The sequence below is a fragment of the Siniperca chuatsi genome, linkage group LG7 (assembly GCF_020085105.1).
Source record: "Siniperca chuatsi isolate FFG_IHB_CAS linkage group LG7, ASM2008510v1, whole genome shotgun sequence".
In the NCBI taxonomy this organism is placed as follows: domain Eukaryota; kingdom Metazoa; phylum Chordata; class Actinopteri; order Centrarchiformes; family Sinipercidae; genus Siniperca; species Siniperca chuatsi.
Window position 1 is genome coordinate 29240584 of NC_058048.1, and position 16821 is coordinate 29257404.

At 41.5% G+C, this 16821-nt stretch overlaps 1 protein-coding gene and 1 long non-coding RNA gene across 2 annotated transcripts; both read right to left on the bottom strand.

The window, feature by feature from the left end:
* Nucleotides 1–3421: 3421 nt before the first annotated feature.
* LOC122878890 lies at nt 3422–6344 on the bottom strand. Its single transcript, XR_006378568.1, has 2 exons — nt 6289–6344; nt 3422–5897 (listed from the first exon to the last, which is right to left on the bottom strand). It is a non-coding gene; the product is annotated as an uncharacterized LOC122878890 (long non-coding RNA).
* Nucleotides 6345–9473: 3129 nt separating this feature from the next.
* Nucleotides 9474–14235, bottom strand: LOC122878875 (mRNA decay activator protein ZFP36L1). The gene is made up of 2 exons (XM_044202362.1): nt 13806–14235; nt 9474–12987 (listed from the first exon to the last, which is right to left on the bottom strand). The coding sequence occupies exons 1-2, from the start codon at nt 13857–13859 to the stop codon at nt 11752–11754; spliced, it is 1290 nt and encodes a 429-aa protein (XP_044058297.1). The 5' UTR covers nt 13860–14235; the 3' UTR covers nt 9474–11751.
* Nucleotides 14236–16821: the final 2586 nt, after the last annotated feature.

The window sequence follows — 16821 nt, forward strand, 5'->3', positions numbered from 1 at the left end:
AAAAGAGAGAAACTTTCTTTCTGAAGGTGTATGGTTGTATTTTTTGTTGTAATATACGATCAGTGAACCCAAAGATGCAGAACACAATAGGAGGGTTTAAATGACAAAGTCAATCTTTATTTTAACTACATGGAATAACTGGGAATGGCTCTTCTCCAGAGTGGTAGGTCCGATGCCGTCCTCAGCGCTGGGAAACAGTAAGCCCGGCTGTGGGGGATTGGGCAGATCCAGGAGCGGCGAGAAGAAGCCACAAGGATGGAATCTCTGGTCGGTGCTGGAGTATTGGGAGAGTACGGCCCCGACTCCAATGTCCGAGGCATCCACCTCCACCGTGAATTGTCGCGCTGGGTTGGGTTGGATTAGGATGGGGGCCCGAGGAAAGAGGGCTTTAAGTTTGGCTAGGGCTGCGTCCACTTCAGCGTTCCAGGAAAAGGGGATCTTGTAAAACGTGAGTTTGGTGAGAGGAGCTGCCACAGGGCTGTAATCCCTAATGAACCTCTGATAGAAGTTAGCAAACCCCAGGATAACGCTGTAACTGCTTACGAGTAGCGGGTGTAGGCCATTCTGAGACAGCTTTAATTTTGGCCGGATCCGTCCTCATCTGTCCACTCTCGAGGATGTCCTCCAAGGAAACTCACAGAACTAGTCTGGAACTCGCACTTCTCTGCTTTAACAAAAAGTCTGTTCTTCAGGAGTCGTTGCAGAATCTGACGGACATGGACAATGTGACTGGCTTGGTCTCGGGAGAAGAAGAGGATGTCGTCTAAGTAGACAAAAACAAATTGGTTCAAAAGTCTCTAAGAACGTCATTCACTAGCACCTGGAAAACCTCTGGGGCGTTCATAAGTCCGAATGGCATGACTAGATATTCAAAATGGCCCAAAGGTGTGTTGAAGGCTGTTTTCCACTCGTCCCCCTCCCGTAATCCGGATCAAGTGGTAGGCATTCCGAAGATCCAGCTTGGTGAAGATCATAGCACCATGAAGGGGTTCGAAGACTGAATTGATTAGTGGCAGCGGTATTTCTTTTTAACGGTGATCTGGTTGAGTCCTCTATAGTTGAAGCACAGATGTAAAGTCTTGTCCTTCTTGGCCACAAAGAAAAAGCCCCTGCTGGTGAGGAGATTGCCCGAATGAGACCTGCCTGTAGAGAGTCCTTAATGTAGGTCTCCATGGCTTCCCTTTCCGGTCGGGACAGGTTGTAGAGGCGGCTAGATGGAAAAGGAGCTCCAGGGAGAAGGTCATAGGGGCAGTGTGGTGGTAAAGACGGGGCCAAGTCTTTACTAAACACTTCTCTTAAGTCATGGTATTCTTCAGGAATCAGGGTTAGGTTCTGGGTTGAGTGGTGGCGTTCTGACCTCTGATGGAGACTGAGTGGATTGCAGTCAGGTGGAAAGACAGTAGGGGCTCCAACTCATAATTCTCCCAGTAGTCCAGTCGATGTGTGGATTGTGTTGATGCAGCCAGGGGAAGCCCAGAACTAGTGGTGTGTTGGGAGACGAGATGAGCTGGAAGCGGATCTTCTCTCGATACCAAGGACACAGGGATGGTGCAATGAGTTACTTGAGCTAAGGGTCTGCCATCAAAAGCTTCCACCTTAAGTGGCAGCTGTAGAGTCTCCGTGGGGAGACCAGCCTGTCGAGCCAACTCCATGTACAGAAAGTTATCCTCTGCTCCGGAATCGACGAGGGCTAGCAGGGGGAGCGATCCCCGTTGGTGGTAGAGGGTGGCTGGGATTTGCAGTCGAGGTGGTCCCTGGTCCTCACGGGACATGTAACCAGAAAAGTGGCCCCGGTGGCCACAGTAGAGGCACTCCCCAGCCGCTTGTCTGCAGGGCGCTCAACTGGTGTAAGATGGGCTCGACCAAGTTGCATGGGTTCTGTCTCATGTTGCGTGAAATCTGGGTGAGTGGACGACTGGGGCGGTGGTCGCGTATGCGGTTGTCCATCCTAATGCATAGCGAGGAAACTGGAGAAACGTATGCTGGCCCGGCTCATGTAGAGTGATACGTGGACCCGGACAGGAAGCGGATCCGTGGCGTGGAGCAGGCTGCGATGTGTAGACCCGGATAGGCAACGGACCCGTGGAGTGGAGCAGGCTGGGTCCGAGAAACTGTGGCTCGGAAGGTGTAGCTGGCAGAGTCCGAGAACCATCTGGCCAGGGTAGCATAGCAGGAGAGACAGGTAAACAGACAGGTAGGAATCCAGAAGGAGACTGGAGCTGTGATCACTGGCACAGGGTAAGTCTGAGGCAGAAGCAGATCAAAGTCAAAACGAGGCAACTAGAAATACTTGCAAAGATACTTAGCTTCATTAAGTGAGAGGCCTCGGAGACGATCTGGCGCTGGTAGTGTGGTTGAGCCTGGTTTGAGCTGTGGAGACTGATGAGTAATTGGAGTCAGGTGAGCCAGTGATCAGCAGCAGGCAGGAAACCAAGAAGTTAGACCAGAAGACACACACACACACACACACACACATCTTGGGATGAACAGAGGACACACAAGAAACACAAGGAGAGGAGAGCATACAGGAGCACGCAGGGATTGGAAGGGTATGGTGGCTGACTATGACATTTTTCTGTTTAATATGGAAAATAGGTGTAGGAATATTCCCCTTCCTGACATTTTGTGATTTTATTTTGTTTGTTTACGAGACTAAAAAAAGACTAAAGAGAGCTTGTGTAACATAGCAAACTTGCTGCTCGCACGCATCTCCAAGCTGAAACTATAACTGATAATTTTAGTTAATTTTTGAATGTTTTAATCTCTTAAATATCTTAAATTCTTACACATTGCACCTTTAAAGTATCAAAAGTAAAAGTACTAGTTTAAGTACTAGTAGAAAAATGGCCCCTGTAACTGATATTTTATTATATATGTATATTAAATTATTAAATTATTACTAATGCATCAATGCACGAGTAGAATTTCATTGTTGTAGCTGGTTGAGGTGGAGCTAATTTTAACTACTTTATATACAGTTAGGTAGCTTAGTCCAGTGGTTCCCAATCTAAGGGTCAGGCCCCCTCCAAAGGGTCACGAGATAAATCTGAGGGGTCGTGAAATGATTAGGGAAGAAGAGAAAACTAAGTTGTGATACCCAATCTATACTGATTTTTTTGGACGTTTCTTTAATCTTTGTTCTTTTGTAAAACATTAGATACTTTGATCAGTTAATTAAATGAAACCATCTGAGAAGTTTAGAGAAACGTCTCGTGGTGGAAATGCGAGAGAGAGAAACTTCTCTCGCGCGTCCACTAGATGGCATCACCTCTCTACATCTCTACTTGACTTGACTCTGACTCCCAGGAGTCTCTTCATTTCTTATTACTGGACATTAGTGCTCAAAGAAATATCTGTAATTGTCGTAAGGGGTGCTGTACAGAGGTATGTGGACCCAAAAGCAGATGACGAGGAAGCGGTCTCAGGGTGAAGTAGCCGGATGACTACCGTGTTTATTATGGGGAATGCAGGCATGTACAGGCAGAGGTGAAAACAGGGGAGTGAGTCCAAGGTGGAAAACACAGTTCACAAGGGAGCAGGCAAAATCCAAAAATAGGTCCATGGGAGAACAAAGAATCCAATACAACCTTACAGTCAATGCTCGACAACTCAATGATCCAACACTGAACAAAGAAAAGACACAGACTAAATACCCTAGGGGAGGTGAGACAACGAGACATAGGTGCAAACAATCAAGGGAGGACCAACAATCAAAACTGGAAGGAAAACAAAGACAGGAAGTCAAAACACAAGACACACAAGGGAAGGAGAATACTACAAAATAAACCAGGAAGTGATAACACCTAAACTACCACAGTAATATTCTGTAATGAGAGAAGCTCTGTAATGATGAAGAATACAAATGAATGCTAGAAATACCCACGGTAACATTTATGTCATTTAAGACCTTTGCGTAACAAGCTACTATTGAACATTAGAACAATAGAACATTTGAATGTGAGTTAGGTGATGTGATGAGTGTATAAATCTGCCACACACACACACACACACACACACACACACACACACACACACACACACACATTGTACATAACTCGGTGGCTAAAATAATTCATTTTAATATGCATTCAACTAAATCTTTGTACAGATTGGTTAATGCCTACAGACCCAGGCAGGTAACAGGAGACATTTTTAAATAACTAATTCCCTCAAATTAGTTAGCTGAAATGACTTAGTTCATTACTTTAAATGAATAGTGTTGCAGCAGGCACTGAAGGTTCTGCTTCTTTTGACTGCTGGCTGGGTGAGTTCCTAACAGCTCCTAACTGTTATAATACAGTGTGTATCACAATGTAATAAACATTGGGATTCAAGAGTTTCAAGGGGATGTCTGTCCTAGAGTTTTTGTTTTTATAAAAATGTATTTTCAGATTTTATTCCACTTGACGTTGTTGCAATTTCACTTTCTTGGACTGAGATATGTTGATGTGCGTCACATTTTGGCAATGTTACAATAAACATCACTTTATCATATTTTACAGGGCGACAGATTGTGTTGCAATGTTTTACAGTAAGTGATGAAATGTTGATCTCAGCCAGGTCGTGAACTCTGAACTTTAAAGTTCTGGAGCACTTCATTGCTGCAGATGGATGTGCAAAGAACATGGACTACGTGGATATAAGTAATTTCAGGACAAAAATATTGATCCAGAAGGCACATCTATCAGGTTTTTCCTCCTGACACCTGCTGTGCTCCATATGGACCTGCAGAGGGAGCTGCACAAATATTCCTCTTGCTTAAATTTGCTTAAATTTTAATGTATTTATTTCTTTCATTTCAATGATTTTTTCTTTAATATTCTTACTTTAAGTATGTATATATGTATGTACATACAGTATTTGGGTAGCTATATTTACGCTAGTATATAGGTGCTATGTATGTATACATGAGTGTGTATATGTGTATATATTACAACTGCTATACAAATAAAAAATAAAGAAAATATAATTCAGAAAAAATGAAGCAGATAGATCAATTATATTGAAATGTTTGTTACATGTTAGACCAGATGCAACAACAATTTAACACTGAAAGGAACATTTAATCACAAAACCTTTACTTCTGAATACCTATAGCTTTACTTGAAGGGTAGGTTCACATTTTTTCAAGCCTGTCTTGAAACAATTGTCAGGTGCCCATATGAACACTGAAACAGGGTTTTGCTTGCTGTAAAAAGATCTGTTCCTAATGTGCTAAGTTTGTCTTTCTAGTGCAAAATGACCTCTGTGTTGCTGTTCCTCCGACGCAGCTCAACAAGGAAACACTGTCTGTGGAACATTTGATACTACAAAAACTGTAACTTTGAAAAACTGACTTGAAAAATTGTGAACCTATCCTCTAAGCCAAAGATTTGAGTGTTTCTTTCACAACTGGTGGTGCCACAGGTTGACTGGTCTTCATGAAGACCTCTTCTCCAGATGATGTCTATTCCTGTGCCATGCAGGAGTATGTGCTGAATGTGCAGGATGTGACAAAGTAGCAGCAGTATTACTTTACTGCTCCTCTGCAGCAGGAGATTCCCTTTGGGACTGAACGTGGCACAATGCAGATGGAAGTACAATCAGACAGACTGTAACCAACAAACAGTCAGACACAATACAACCAAGGAGTGCACTCAGGGCAAAGTACATCAGTAACACAAATCAACGGTAAACAGGAACACCAGAGGGTCGACTCCACTGCTTGTGCTCCACAGTCTCATGGCACTGAGTTTGACTGAGAAATGACTGAGTGAACTTTGTTGCTGTTATGAAGCTGTGTGTGCACTATAGCACTTATTTCCCCTGTTACTTTCAACGGAGAGGACACATATTTGTGTTCCCCACAGCACCTGGAACTTCAGCATGTTTTGTTAAAAGTTAAAAATATATTTAAACTTTTAGCAAAAGGGCAGCACACTTCCGTTGGGTTTTTAGTGATCTGTAGAAAGCAGAAGATGCAGCCAGCACTTCCTCCTCTAGCACGTCTTTAGCTCTTTAAGCTTAAAAAGAGTTACTTAGCACAAGCCATTTGTACAACTCCAGTATCGCATGAGCATATTGTGACGAAAGCCACCAAGTTTGTCAGAAAACATGAGACGTAATTAACTTGAGATGACAACCAATATTTGCACCAAATGTTTGATGATGCTTTCGTTGTTGTGTTTTTTATTCAGCCACCTTTGCAAGCTTCCTAGCAACACACAACTAATTCTTCTCGTATTTTTAGCTGCAGTCAGTGGGTGTATTGGTCTGGCACTTTGATCCAGTGAGTGAAATATCTCAAACCTTTGGAAGAATTGCTATGAAATTTGGAACATTCATGGTCTGCAGAGGATAAATCCTAAAGATGTCAATACTATAAATTATTCAACACAGAAAGCAACACTTTTGCTCATTTTTGTCTGATATTTTTGTCTGAAAAAATTAGCAAAATGCAAGAAAAAATATCAGTAAAAAAAATCCAAAAAATATTAGTAAAGTTTCCAGTAAAATGTAATAAAATATGCAGAAAATAATGAGTTAAATATCTGAAAAAATATCAATAATATATCTGAAAAATAATAATAAAATATCCAACAAAAGGTAGTCAAAATCTGAAAAATATTACTAAAATATCTAACAAAATTCTGTGTCCATTGTGTCTTAAACCCCTGCCAGTTTGGAGCAAGTTTAAGTTGCATTTTTCATTTGGACGACAGAAACTCCTGAGAAATGTGTGAAAACGAACATGCAATTCATGTTTTTGATGTTATTTAAAGATTCCCTCCAGGCATGTTTTAAGACATGTAAAATACTCTGCTTTGATTAATAATTTAGGTCAGGTACAGTTTTTCCACAAAAAAGTTCAACCAACTGGACAATGCCTGGCTTCCAAACTAGTTGTGATCAGCAAATTATTGACTGTACTGTAAATGTCATAGTTGTACTTGAGTTGGAGGCTTACATGGGATAGGAAGCATTGATTTCAGCTTCTAGCTCAACTTTAACTTCAACACAACTGTGCTGTTTTATTTATGGTGTATTTGAGGACATTTGTAATTCAAAGAGACCACTCCACACACACACACACACACACACACACACACACACACACACATACAGACACTTATACACACACCTCCTTTAAACTTTGCCCCAAACCCATCCGTTAATCAATAATTCTTTTTCACTCCCCTCTCTCTAAGCCCGGCACAAACCCTTTCCTGCTACTGAATTCTTCCAAATCACTTCATTCACCCATCTCTAGCCACACACACACACACACACACACACACACACACACACACACAGGAAGCCGCCCCTCACCCTCTCTCCCAGGATGATTCCAGTCCATTCCCATTGAGTAGCATTAGCATACAGATGTTAGACTGAAAAGGGAAAGCAGGGAAACACAAAGGGCCTGCATGACCAGGAGGGGAGGGAGGGGTCGAGGGGCTGCACAGGGATGGCCCTTGGCCTTTTTAAGGTCTTACAGACACACACGCACACATTCATGCACACACACCACGGGTATTGAATGGTAAGTGGCCATGGGGGTTGTGGGAGTCTGCTCCTGCTTCACTCTACTGTTATTCATTCACTAGAGAGAAATCCTCAGCCTGCCCACAGCTGAATGCCAACACACACACACACACACACACATTCACACATTATTTTTATGGAAACACAAAGTGTTGAAGAGTTGGAATCATAGGAAAACTAAACATTCTTGTGTGTTTCTCAACTGATTTTCTATAACTTCTGTAATCAACTTTTAACACCATAAACATTATTAACTTGGATTTAGTTGTTGTCTAGTGTTAGTCCTTATATTTTAAGTCCTGCTGGGCGATTTAGGAGTGACAGCAGGTTCCAGTTCAGTGTTTTGATTTTTGGTTGAACTTAAGTAAAATAGTCAGTTTAAATCTTTTACACTACATCTCACAGGGAAGTATACTACTTTTTACTCCATTATATTCCTCTGATAGCTGTAGTTACTCCACAGATTACATGTTCACATAAAAACACACGATCATGTTATAAAATACAATGTGTTGTTATAGATGAAACTGTTTTATGCTTGATTATCTCTACCAGCTACAACATAATGATTTTTTTAATACACCCCCTTCTCTCACACACACACACACACACATACACATACACACACACACACACACACACACACACACACACACACAGGAGGACGTCAACTTCTGCTCCACTTTGTGTGAATAGATGGAAATCAGTCACAAGTATCTCTGTGCCCCATTGTGTGCTGGGAAGTCTTTGTTCGAGCATCTGTTGCCCAAACATTCTCCTCAGTGTCACTCACTCTAAATTGGTCTCTTCAGACGAGTTGCAACAAAACTCACTCCTCTTCCCACACAACACACACACACATAAACACACACACAGAGGGGAGGGCCGAGAGATTCCCTAAACGCAAGTAAGAGAAAGAGTTAATCTTTGTTCCTTTTGTGTGTCAATGAGACACAGATGATGGTAAAGGCCATAGAAGCAGTGGCAGCATTTTAAAGTGATGCTCGTGGGAACGCTTACCCAAAAATGAACATTTGTGTTATTCCATCACGTCAACCACAAAGATTTCCTGCTCCACATTTTATTTTGTGTGCCATTTTTGGCAACTTTTACTGCACTTACAATGAATTTGACTTCCAAACAAATCAAACATTGTAGATCTAAGACATTTATTGCAGTTGGTATATACTGTATACAAGAGTGAACTGAGTGAGTCCAAAGACAAATTCAGTTTCCATTGAAATCAATTACTTCTGAGAAGTGTAAGAGTTATTCAGCACTAAATCCAACACCTCTTTGCTTGTGCATCCCCCCCCTCATATTCCAGACATTCTTCTAACTACGTAATACAAAGAGATTTTGTCAAAAGTGGTCTTCTCTGCGGAAGGTATAACTGCCTTAACCTGCACTGCTTATCTTGCTGAGCTAATCAGAGTCAGAGTTCTGATCATTTCCCTCTGAGTCATATGATCTTGCAGAAAACAGGGAATACAATGTAAGGAAAGTGTTTTTGTAGAGATGAGAGTGAGCAGAGGGGGAGAATCTGAGACAGGTTATGCTTGAGCATGGACACAGGGATGTGAGGATACCACTGCAGACATACGTTCTCAGTGTGGAAGATGTGGATCAGAACTGAAGCTGTTTGTGGGAGAAGAGACTGAAAGAGCTGAATATCAGTCTTAAAGTAAGGTGTTGGATTTCATTCTTTTGTATCTTTATGTGCCTTGCTATTTTGCTCAAGTTTTATTCTGTTTTTTTACTCATAAGTTACTCAAGATAAAAATGACCTACTTCATAGGAAGATATCGTAAATCCTACAACATCCTTAATTAACTGCATTTGATTGTCTCAGTACTTTTCTGTGCAATAACAATAAAGTTGAATCTAATCTAATTTAATCAAATCACTTCAGACTTCTTGTGCGTTCTATATAAAAAATTACACAAAAGTATAATGCTCTTATTTTTCAAGGACTTTTATTTTGAAATAAAGATGGACAAATATATTAAGATAAAGAGCTAGGATATCAACATAACCCTTGGAATGTAAACAATAAATGCACTTAAATTATGTAAAACAAAAAACACAATATCAAACAACACAATATAGGTTTTGCTTTGAAAAACAAAATAAATAAGACTTTAAGTTAACAAAAGTTACAAAAACCACTTGCTGTCAAGTCAAGCTAACAATAAGCTACAGCAACAAGAAGCATCTCTGGACTCATCAGGGCAGGCTGAGTCGATTTCATGACAAAAACAAACAATAAAAATCTTGCCTGATTTCATTTGAACTCGCTTGATTTCACCTGCCACTCAGAGAGTTAGCTAGCTAGCTAGCGTGCAACAGAGGTCGACCTAAAAACACATTGTCATCAAGGCAACTCTGATAGATAAAAACTATAAACAAAGGTCACCTTTTCACCTGTTTGTTTACATCACAAGAGAAGAAGATAGCACACATTTTAAACAGCTAGGAATTTCCACACACTAAGACCACAATGCAGTAATACAGCAGTCCTGATAGACACTCAGATTAGTCACACATGTAAGATGAAATATTAGCTCTCTTTTCTAACATTAAAATAGATTTTTTCTTTCTTGTGATGGTTGTGTAGCTCCCACACTAATGTTCATAGTGTGCCCACATTTTTATTTACCACTGCTGACTCACACTGAGGCCATGAATGTGTGGTGAACCCCTCTTTCACCACCGTTTTGCTTTGTATTTAGATAACAGCACTTAACAATCGGAAAAAGGTTATTACAGTCAGAGGTGTGAGGCTGAATGGAGAGGAGAGTAGACTCACAGTATGCTCACACCAACAGCAGAAAGTAGCGCTCATGCTACTGATCGAGGATGTTTCCCAAAAGTTCAGATGCAGTATTATCTGTAAACGTCTCTCGTTGAAGAGAGAAACCACAGACTAACTTCCTCAGCTGCTTTTGCTGTGAAAACTCAGTGAGTCTTGATTTCTGCCAGGCCCATTAGCCAATAAGGCAACATACATATAGAATGCCAATTTTTTTTTCTTTCTCCTTTCCTCTCCTCTCCACGAGCCCTCTTAAAGCTACTGGATAGCGTAAACCAAGCAGATGGACATCATGAATGCATAAGTAAAGCATAATTTCTCTGGTATTATAAAAAAAAATGCATAAACACAATAACAAAGCAAACTCTGACAGAAACAACACATTTTACAAAAAGCAATAAATAAGTCTAAAAAAGTGTTAAGCTATAAAAACAATAATCATAACACTGTCATGGCTAAAGGCTAGGCTAGGTGTTAACAGTACTAGTAGGTTAGGGGAACTAAAACATCAACTTTGGTAACTAGAGAGAGTCAGTGGGTTGCCTACACGTATGCTATTTTTTTGTTGCTAAGGCAGTTTAGCTGAACCACTGCAAGGCATTTAAAATGGCTAACAAATACAATCAAGTGGCCATAGCCATATAACCAATCAATTAATCAATCAGTGACAGCATACAGTTATTTAACCCTCTTACTCATGGACAAGAGGTTGGTTTCATACAGTCGGAGAGCCCTAAATATGACTGGAGAAGTGCTGCAGGCTGGCATCACTGAAGTTATTTGTAAAGAGTAAAATAAGAAATAAGATCTGTAAAAAATAACAAAAAAGTGGATAACACACCAGTCATACATAGGGCAAACAACACTAATCTTAAAATCCTTCTTAAATCAGGGTACAGAAAATTCTCACACAGAACTTCCCACTGAGCAGGAACAGCATACGGGTGAATGCCAAGCTAAGTGAAGTACCCTCAAAGTAGTCTCTAAAAATGGGTATACAACAGTATACAGCAGTAACAATGGCATAAAAGAACAACCTTACGAAAATAATAATAAAACAAAAAGAGAAGTCAGCTAAAACTGGACGAACACTGAGCAGCGCTACAACTGCTTGGATGAGAAATGCAATATGCACAAAGTTAGGTACGTTTACCTGGCTGGATTTAGAGAGGAACTTAAAACCTAATGTTTTAATCCTTTGTGACTGGTATCTGAACTGTTTTATAATGTCTAGTTTTAATAATGGAGTTTCTGCTTCATTTCAACCCTATATTGTGTGGAGATTACATGCATCATAGCCCCTCTTTTGTTTTTGGACTGGTCACAAAAACCCTACATCAGATCCTGGTCACATAGAGTTAAACAATTAGACCATCTATCCCTGATTAAATTCAGCTCTCCAGTAAAACCCTTTCCTACTCGTCCGAAACAGACAGGCGGCTAAAGATGGGCAGGCGCCGGCCCTCGAAGCTTGGTGACTCTGTGCCGCTGGAGGAAGAGCTGAGGGAACAGGAGGAGGTGTAGCCTTCCTCAGACAGGGAGTCTGCAGAGGAGCAGCGCTGAAGACCAGGGGGTGCATTCAGGGAGACCGGTAGCTGCTGGGGGAGTTGGTAAGGGAGATTCGGGTTTTTGGAGGTTAAAGTGGAGGTGGGACACCTGGCACTGACAGAATCACTCACAGCATAGAAGTGCAGAGCCGAATCACCGCTGTCGCCTGACAGTTCGGTGATGCCAGAGAAGGGGTAGGGACAATGCTTCAGTGACCCCGGCTCAGGGAAGAGAGGGGAGAGAAGCTCTGGGCTCCCTATGGAGGATGGAGGAGGGGAGACAGAGGAGGCCCGGGTGAAGAGAAGGGAGGAAGGCTGCGACTCCTCAACTGGTTGGAAAGTCTGTGGAGAGGATGAGAAGCCTGCAAAGCTGAAGCTGTGACGCAGCAGAGGAGGCCTCAGCTTCTGTTTCTGTGGAGGTACGGCGGCATTGCCAGCGTGGAGCTCATCAGCATTGTGGATGAAGTGGCAGCGGGCGCCATACGGGCAGAACCCTATTGTGTGGAAAGTGCGGCAAGGCTCTGTCTTGTACTTGGGGTGCCTGCTGAGGCCTCTTAGCTCATCCAAGCCATGTGCGAACTGGCACTTGGCGCCGTACTTGCAGGTCCCGCTTTCCTCGAAGGTGCGACAGAGTTCGGTCTTGTACCGGGTGGAGATGTGAGGCGAGGGGGCTGGGGGTCTGAAGGCAGAGGAGGAAGCAGTGGAGGAGAGAGAGGTGTTGCTGATGCAGAGACCTGGTGGAGGGAGCAGCAGTGGCGGGGACACATTAGCCATTTTGTCTTCTCTGCCTCCCAGGCTGCTGACGTTGCCCTCGATCATGCTGACCGAGCGGTCGACTCTGAAGGGGATGTGGCTGAGCGAGGAGCGGGGAAACTGACCCTCCTTGCTCCACTGCTGGTTGGAGGCCACGTTGAGCCCCCAGCAGGTTGAGTCGGTCACCTCAGAGCTGCTGCTGCTGCTGCTACTGTTGAACTTGGAGTTGGGGAGGGTCACGGGGCAGAGAGAATGGCGACGCTGGAAGCCCAGGACTCTTAGACTGTGCTGCTGCCGTTGCTGCTGTGAGCCAGTAGGCGAGCCATCTGTCGCCTCCAGGCCGCGGAAATTCTGTCACACAAAAGAAGAGAGGAGAAGAATAGATGTGAGCTCTCTGCATTCCTGGAGCGCTGAAGCGAGATTGGCAGGGCCAAGTTGAGCTGAAACGAGATTTTGTGGCAGCTAAAGCAACAGGGCTGATAAATTATATATATATATAAATTTACTCAAGAAGTTGAACCATGCTTTATCTTGAAAGTTTCAGTTTTCAGTTTCATGGAATAAATAGAAAATACATTTTAAATAGCAAAAGATATGTTGAATCTTTAACTGGATTGCGAAGTAACATTTTTGAACCCATAAAACATACACATGTGAAACTGCAAGACTTTTTTGCAGTTTTACCTTATGGTTTAGGAAGTCCTATTAAAACTAGGTTTTCACTTTTCTTGTGACGTATTCAATGCTTTTCAGATTTTTTAACAAAAAGCCAGATGTTTTGAGCTCTAAACCAAAAGCTGCAGTAAAGATAAAATTTACAAACTCACTCCAATCTAGATTGTCCCCAAAACACTGAAATTAATTATTGCATCATTAGTGATGCCATATTCCTGAATGAATTTGAGGTACATCCAAAGAAAAACACTTCTATCAACACTATCTGTTGGTAATTAGGCATTAGTTTTATAACTTTTCACCACTTCATTATCATTTCCCACATTAAAGAAATATTGTTAATACTTTACTGCTTTAATTGCGAGTCATCCCAGGCAATGTGTGATCCACACATCCCTGTGTGGATCACAGAAAAGATAGTAGACATGCCATAGTAGATGTGGCATGTGGGTAGATATGTATAAAAGTTTTTAATTGTCATTGGTTGCTCTCACCTTGAAGAACTCCTCATCCAATTCCTGGAAAGGCGTTAGAAAGTCGGAGGGCATGATTCTCTCCACCGTCCTCGCTGATTAAAGGAGCTGAATGTCTGATCCCACAGTGGAGGACGGCTGAGGAGGACTTTCTGGGTCCGAAGAGAAGGAAGAGAGCAGGACAAAGTCTGGTTTTTGGGGAGCTGAGACGAAAGAGAAAATGCTTAAGGGTCTGGGGAAACCTCAGAGATTTCTATTTGGTCCTCTGAAGGTTCCTTTCAGGTGGTTTTAGACGGAAGGAGAAGAGAAACTGCTTGCTCCAGGAGTTGAACGAGATCTTTTTAGGGAGGGAAGGGGAGAGAAATCAAGAAGTAGTCAGGTCCGTTGTGAAGGAGACACGGAGTTGGGAGAAAGAACAACGTGACCCCAGGAGGAAAGTTCCTCGACCATCTGTTGGAATCTGCTTAAATAGTTGGGGAAACCCACCCATACACACCCACCCCCTGCCTGTGTTCTTCAGGGGGCAGGGCAGGGAGTGTCTGTTAATGTGTGTGTGCGTTGGGGGGATGGGACCCTGCATTGTAATAGTGTGCTGGGGGGCAGGGTGGGCACAGAAAGAAGAGGAGGAAGCTGAATGAAGCTACTTTTCTACCCATTCATTACCAAATCCTTAAAGATGCATTCTTTCTTTTTCAACAGGCCGTCCCTCACTTTGTTTAGGATCAATACAGCTAAGGAGATTATGACAAATGTTGCAAACACCAAACACATTTACTGTCATTGTTGCAGTTAAAATGCAGCAAAGTTGTTAGAAATATTAAAAAGTATATTTGACATGTACATGTGTATGTAAAAGGTTTTCACAACTCTTATTTTACATGTAAGGTTATTTTCCTCCAAATGTTTTCAGCTACACTGCATTCACCTCTGCTTAGGGCGATCAAGCTGAAAATGAAGGAATGATCTTAAGAAGCTGAATTTTATTACATGACTGCTTCTGGAAACTGACAATACAGTTAATATAAACAAGTCCCAATATCCTTTAACTGGAGTTGACTTTAACAGGATGTATGGTAAGTTAAGTAAGTTAGGGTAACAACAGAAATCACAACTCATAAACATTTAAGAGTAATGACATGTTTTCTAATTGGACACAATCAAGGTTTTTGCAATAAACTGGCTTTCAGAAAGCAAGCTGCAAAGAAGAAAGAATATTTTTGACAGATTTTTAAGATTATGTTCAGCAATGTTGTTAACAGTAACACACTACAATGAGTTTCTACTTTATGGAAAAGTTTAATTCCAACACATTGTATCCACTACTACTTTAATAACACCATCTGGGATATTAAGAACATGTATTGTAGTCTCAAATGTTACATTATTTCTCATCATAAATTATAGATGGATGGATCTCAAACCCTAAAAATTAACTGAGATTTGATGGTTGTCTAACTACTAACCCAGACTAGCCTTCTTGTTTCTGTTATATTAAGAACAAAACAAAGTACTAACAATGGCGGCATGGTGAGTCAGTCTGGGATATAATCCACTTTTTTTTGTTTGTTTGTCTTCCACGTGTCTGTGTCAGTCTACAAACTCCAAACTCATGTCGATTGGATACTCCAAAATGCCCACAGGTGTAAACGGAGTGTGAATGTGTTAGACTAACGATCTGTTCAGGGTGTACCCCACCCAGTTTTGTGAGTTGAGTTTTAGTTCTTGAACATTTCTCAGAGTCAGAGATGCCTCACGATCAACTGACAAAATGTATTGTAAACACACACAAGTTGTTTACATTAGATAGCATGCTGACCTTCCAAGCACAATGTAATGTACTTTTTACCATTCAATTCTGAATGAGTTAAAATTTCACTCAGTTTTCTCAGTGTATATTATAAGTCTTGGCATGTGGGTCAGTGGTGATCCGACCACTCCCTCAGCAGCATGTTTTCATCGTCATGGTATGTCATTTCAAAGCTTGCTGTTGTGTTGAAATGCTAATTCAGATCAGTAAGGATGGTTCAAAGCTAGCAGGATGGAAAAGTGTCAACTGTGGACTGATCCTCAGTTGAAAGCGGCTGCGGCTCAGGAGGTAGAGCGGATCGGCCACTGATCACAGGGTCGGCGGTTCCATGCCCAGCTCCTCCTGTCCACATGTTGAAAAGTCCTTGGGCAAGACACTGAACCCCAAATTGCTCCTGATGGTCAGGTCAGCACATTTCATGAGCTCAGAAAACAGCCCTGTTTTCAGCTTTGTGACGATGCGTTTGCCAGCTAATCCAAAAGGAGTTTTAAATAGTTTATTTAGCTTAAGAAGTAGGAAGATTTTCTCGACCCATAAAGGAACACTTCATCCTTCAGTTTATCACAAACATTCAAAATCACCACATTTAGAGCTACATGGTTTTCACTGGACAGGAAGTAACTAGTAACAAAAGCTGTCATACAAATGTAAACATACAATATTTGTCTCTGAGATGTAGTGGAGTAGAAGTATAAAGTTGCATAAAATGGAACTACTCAAGTAAAGTACCAGTACCTCAGATTTGTACTTAAGTACAGCACTTGAATAAATGCACTAAGTTACATTCCACCACTGGTCAAAAGAACTATATAAATGCAGCCATTTACAAAAGTCAGTGACAATAAACAACAACAACAACAACAATAATAATAATAATAATAAACTTTATTTCTATAGCACCTTTCAAAAAGAGTTACAAGATGTTTCACAAAATACAATACCATACAAGCAAATCATAGAGGAATAAAACAAACAAAAAAAATGTAAAGAACATCATACACAACAAATGCAATAAAAACAGGAAGTTCAAGAAGTGGTCAAAAAAGTGATAAAACAAAATATAAAAGAACAACAATAAAAGATTGTAATAGACATTATAAAAATATTATACAAATGCCAGTTTGTACAGGTGGGTTTTTAAAAGCTTTTTAAACAGAGGCACTGACTCAGCTGATCTGATGTTGAGGGGGAGTTTGTTCCACAGCGTTGGAGCTAGAACAGTAAAAGCAT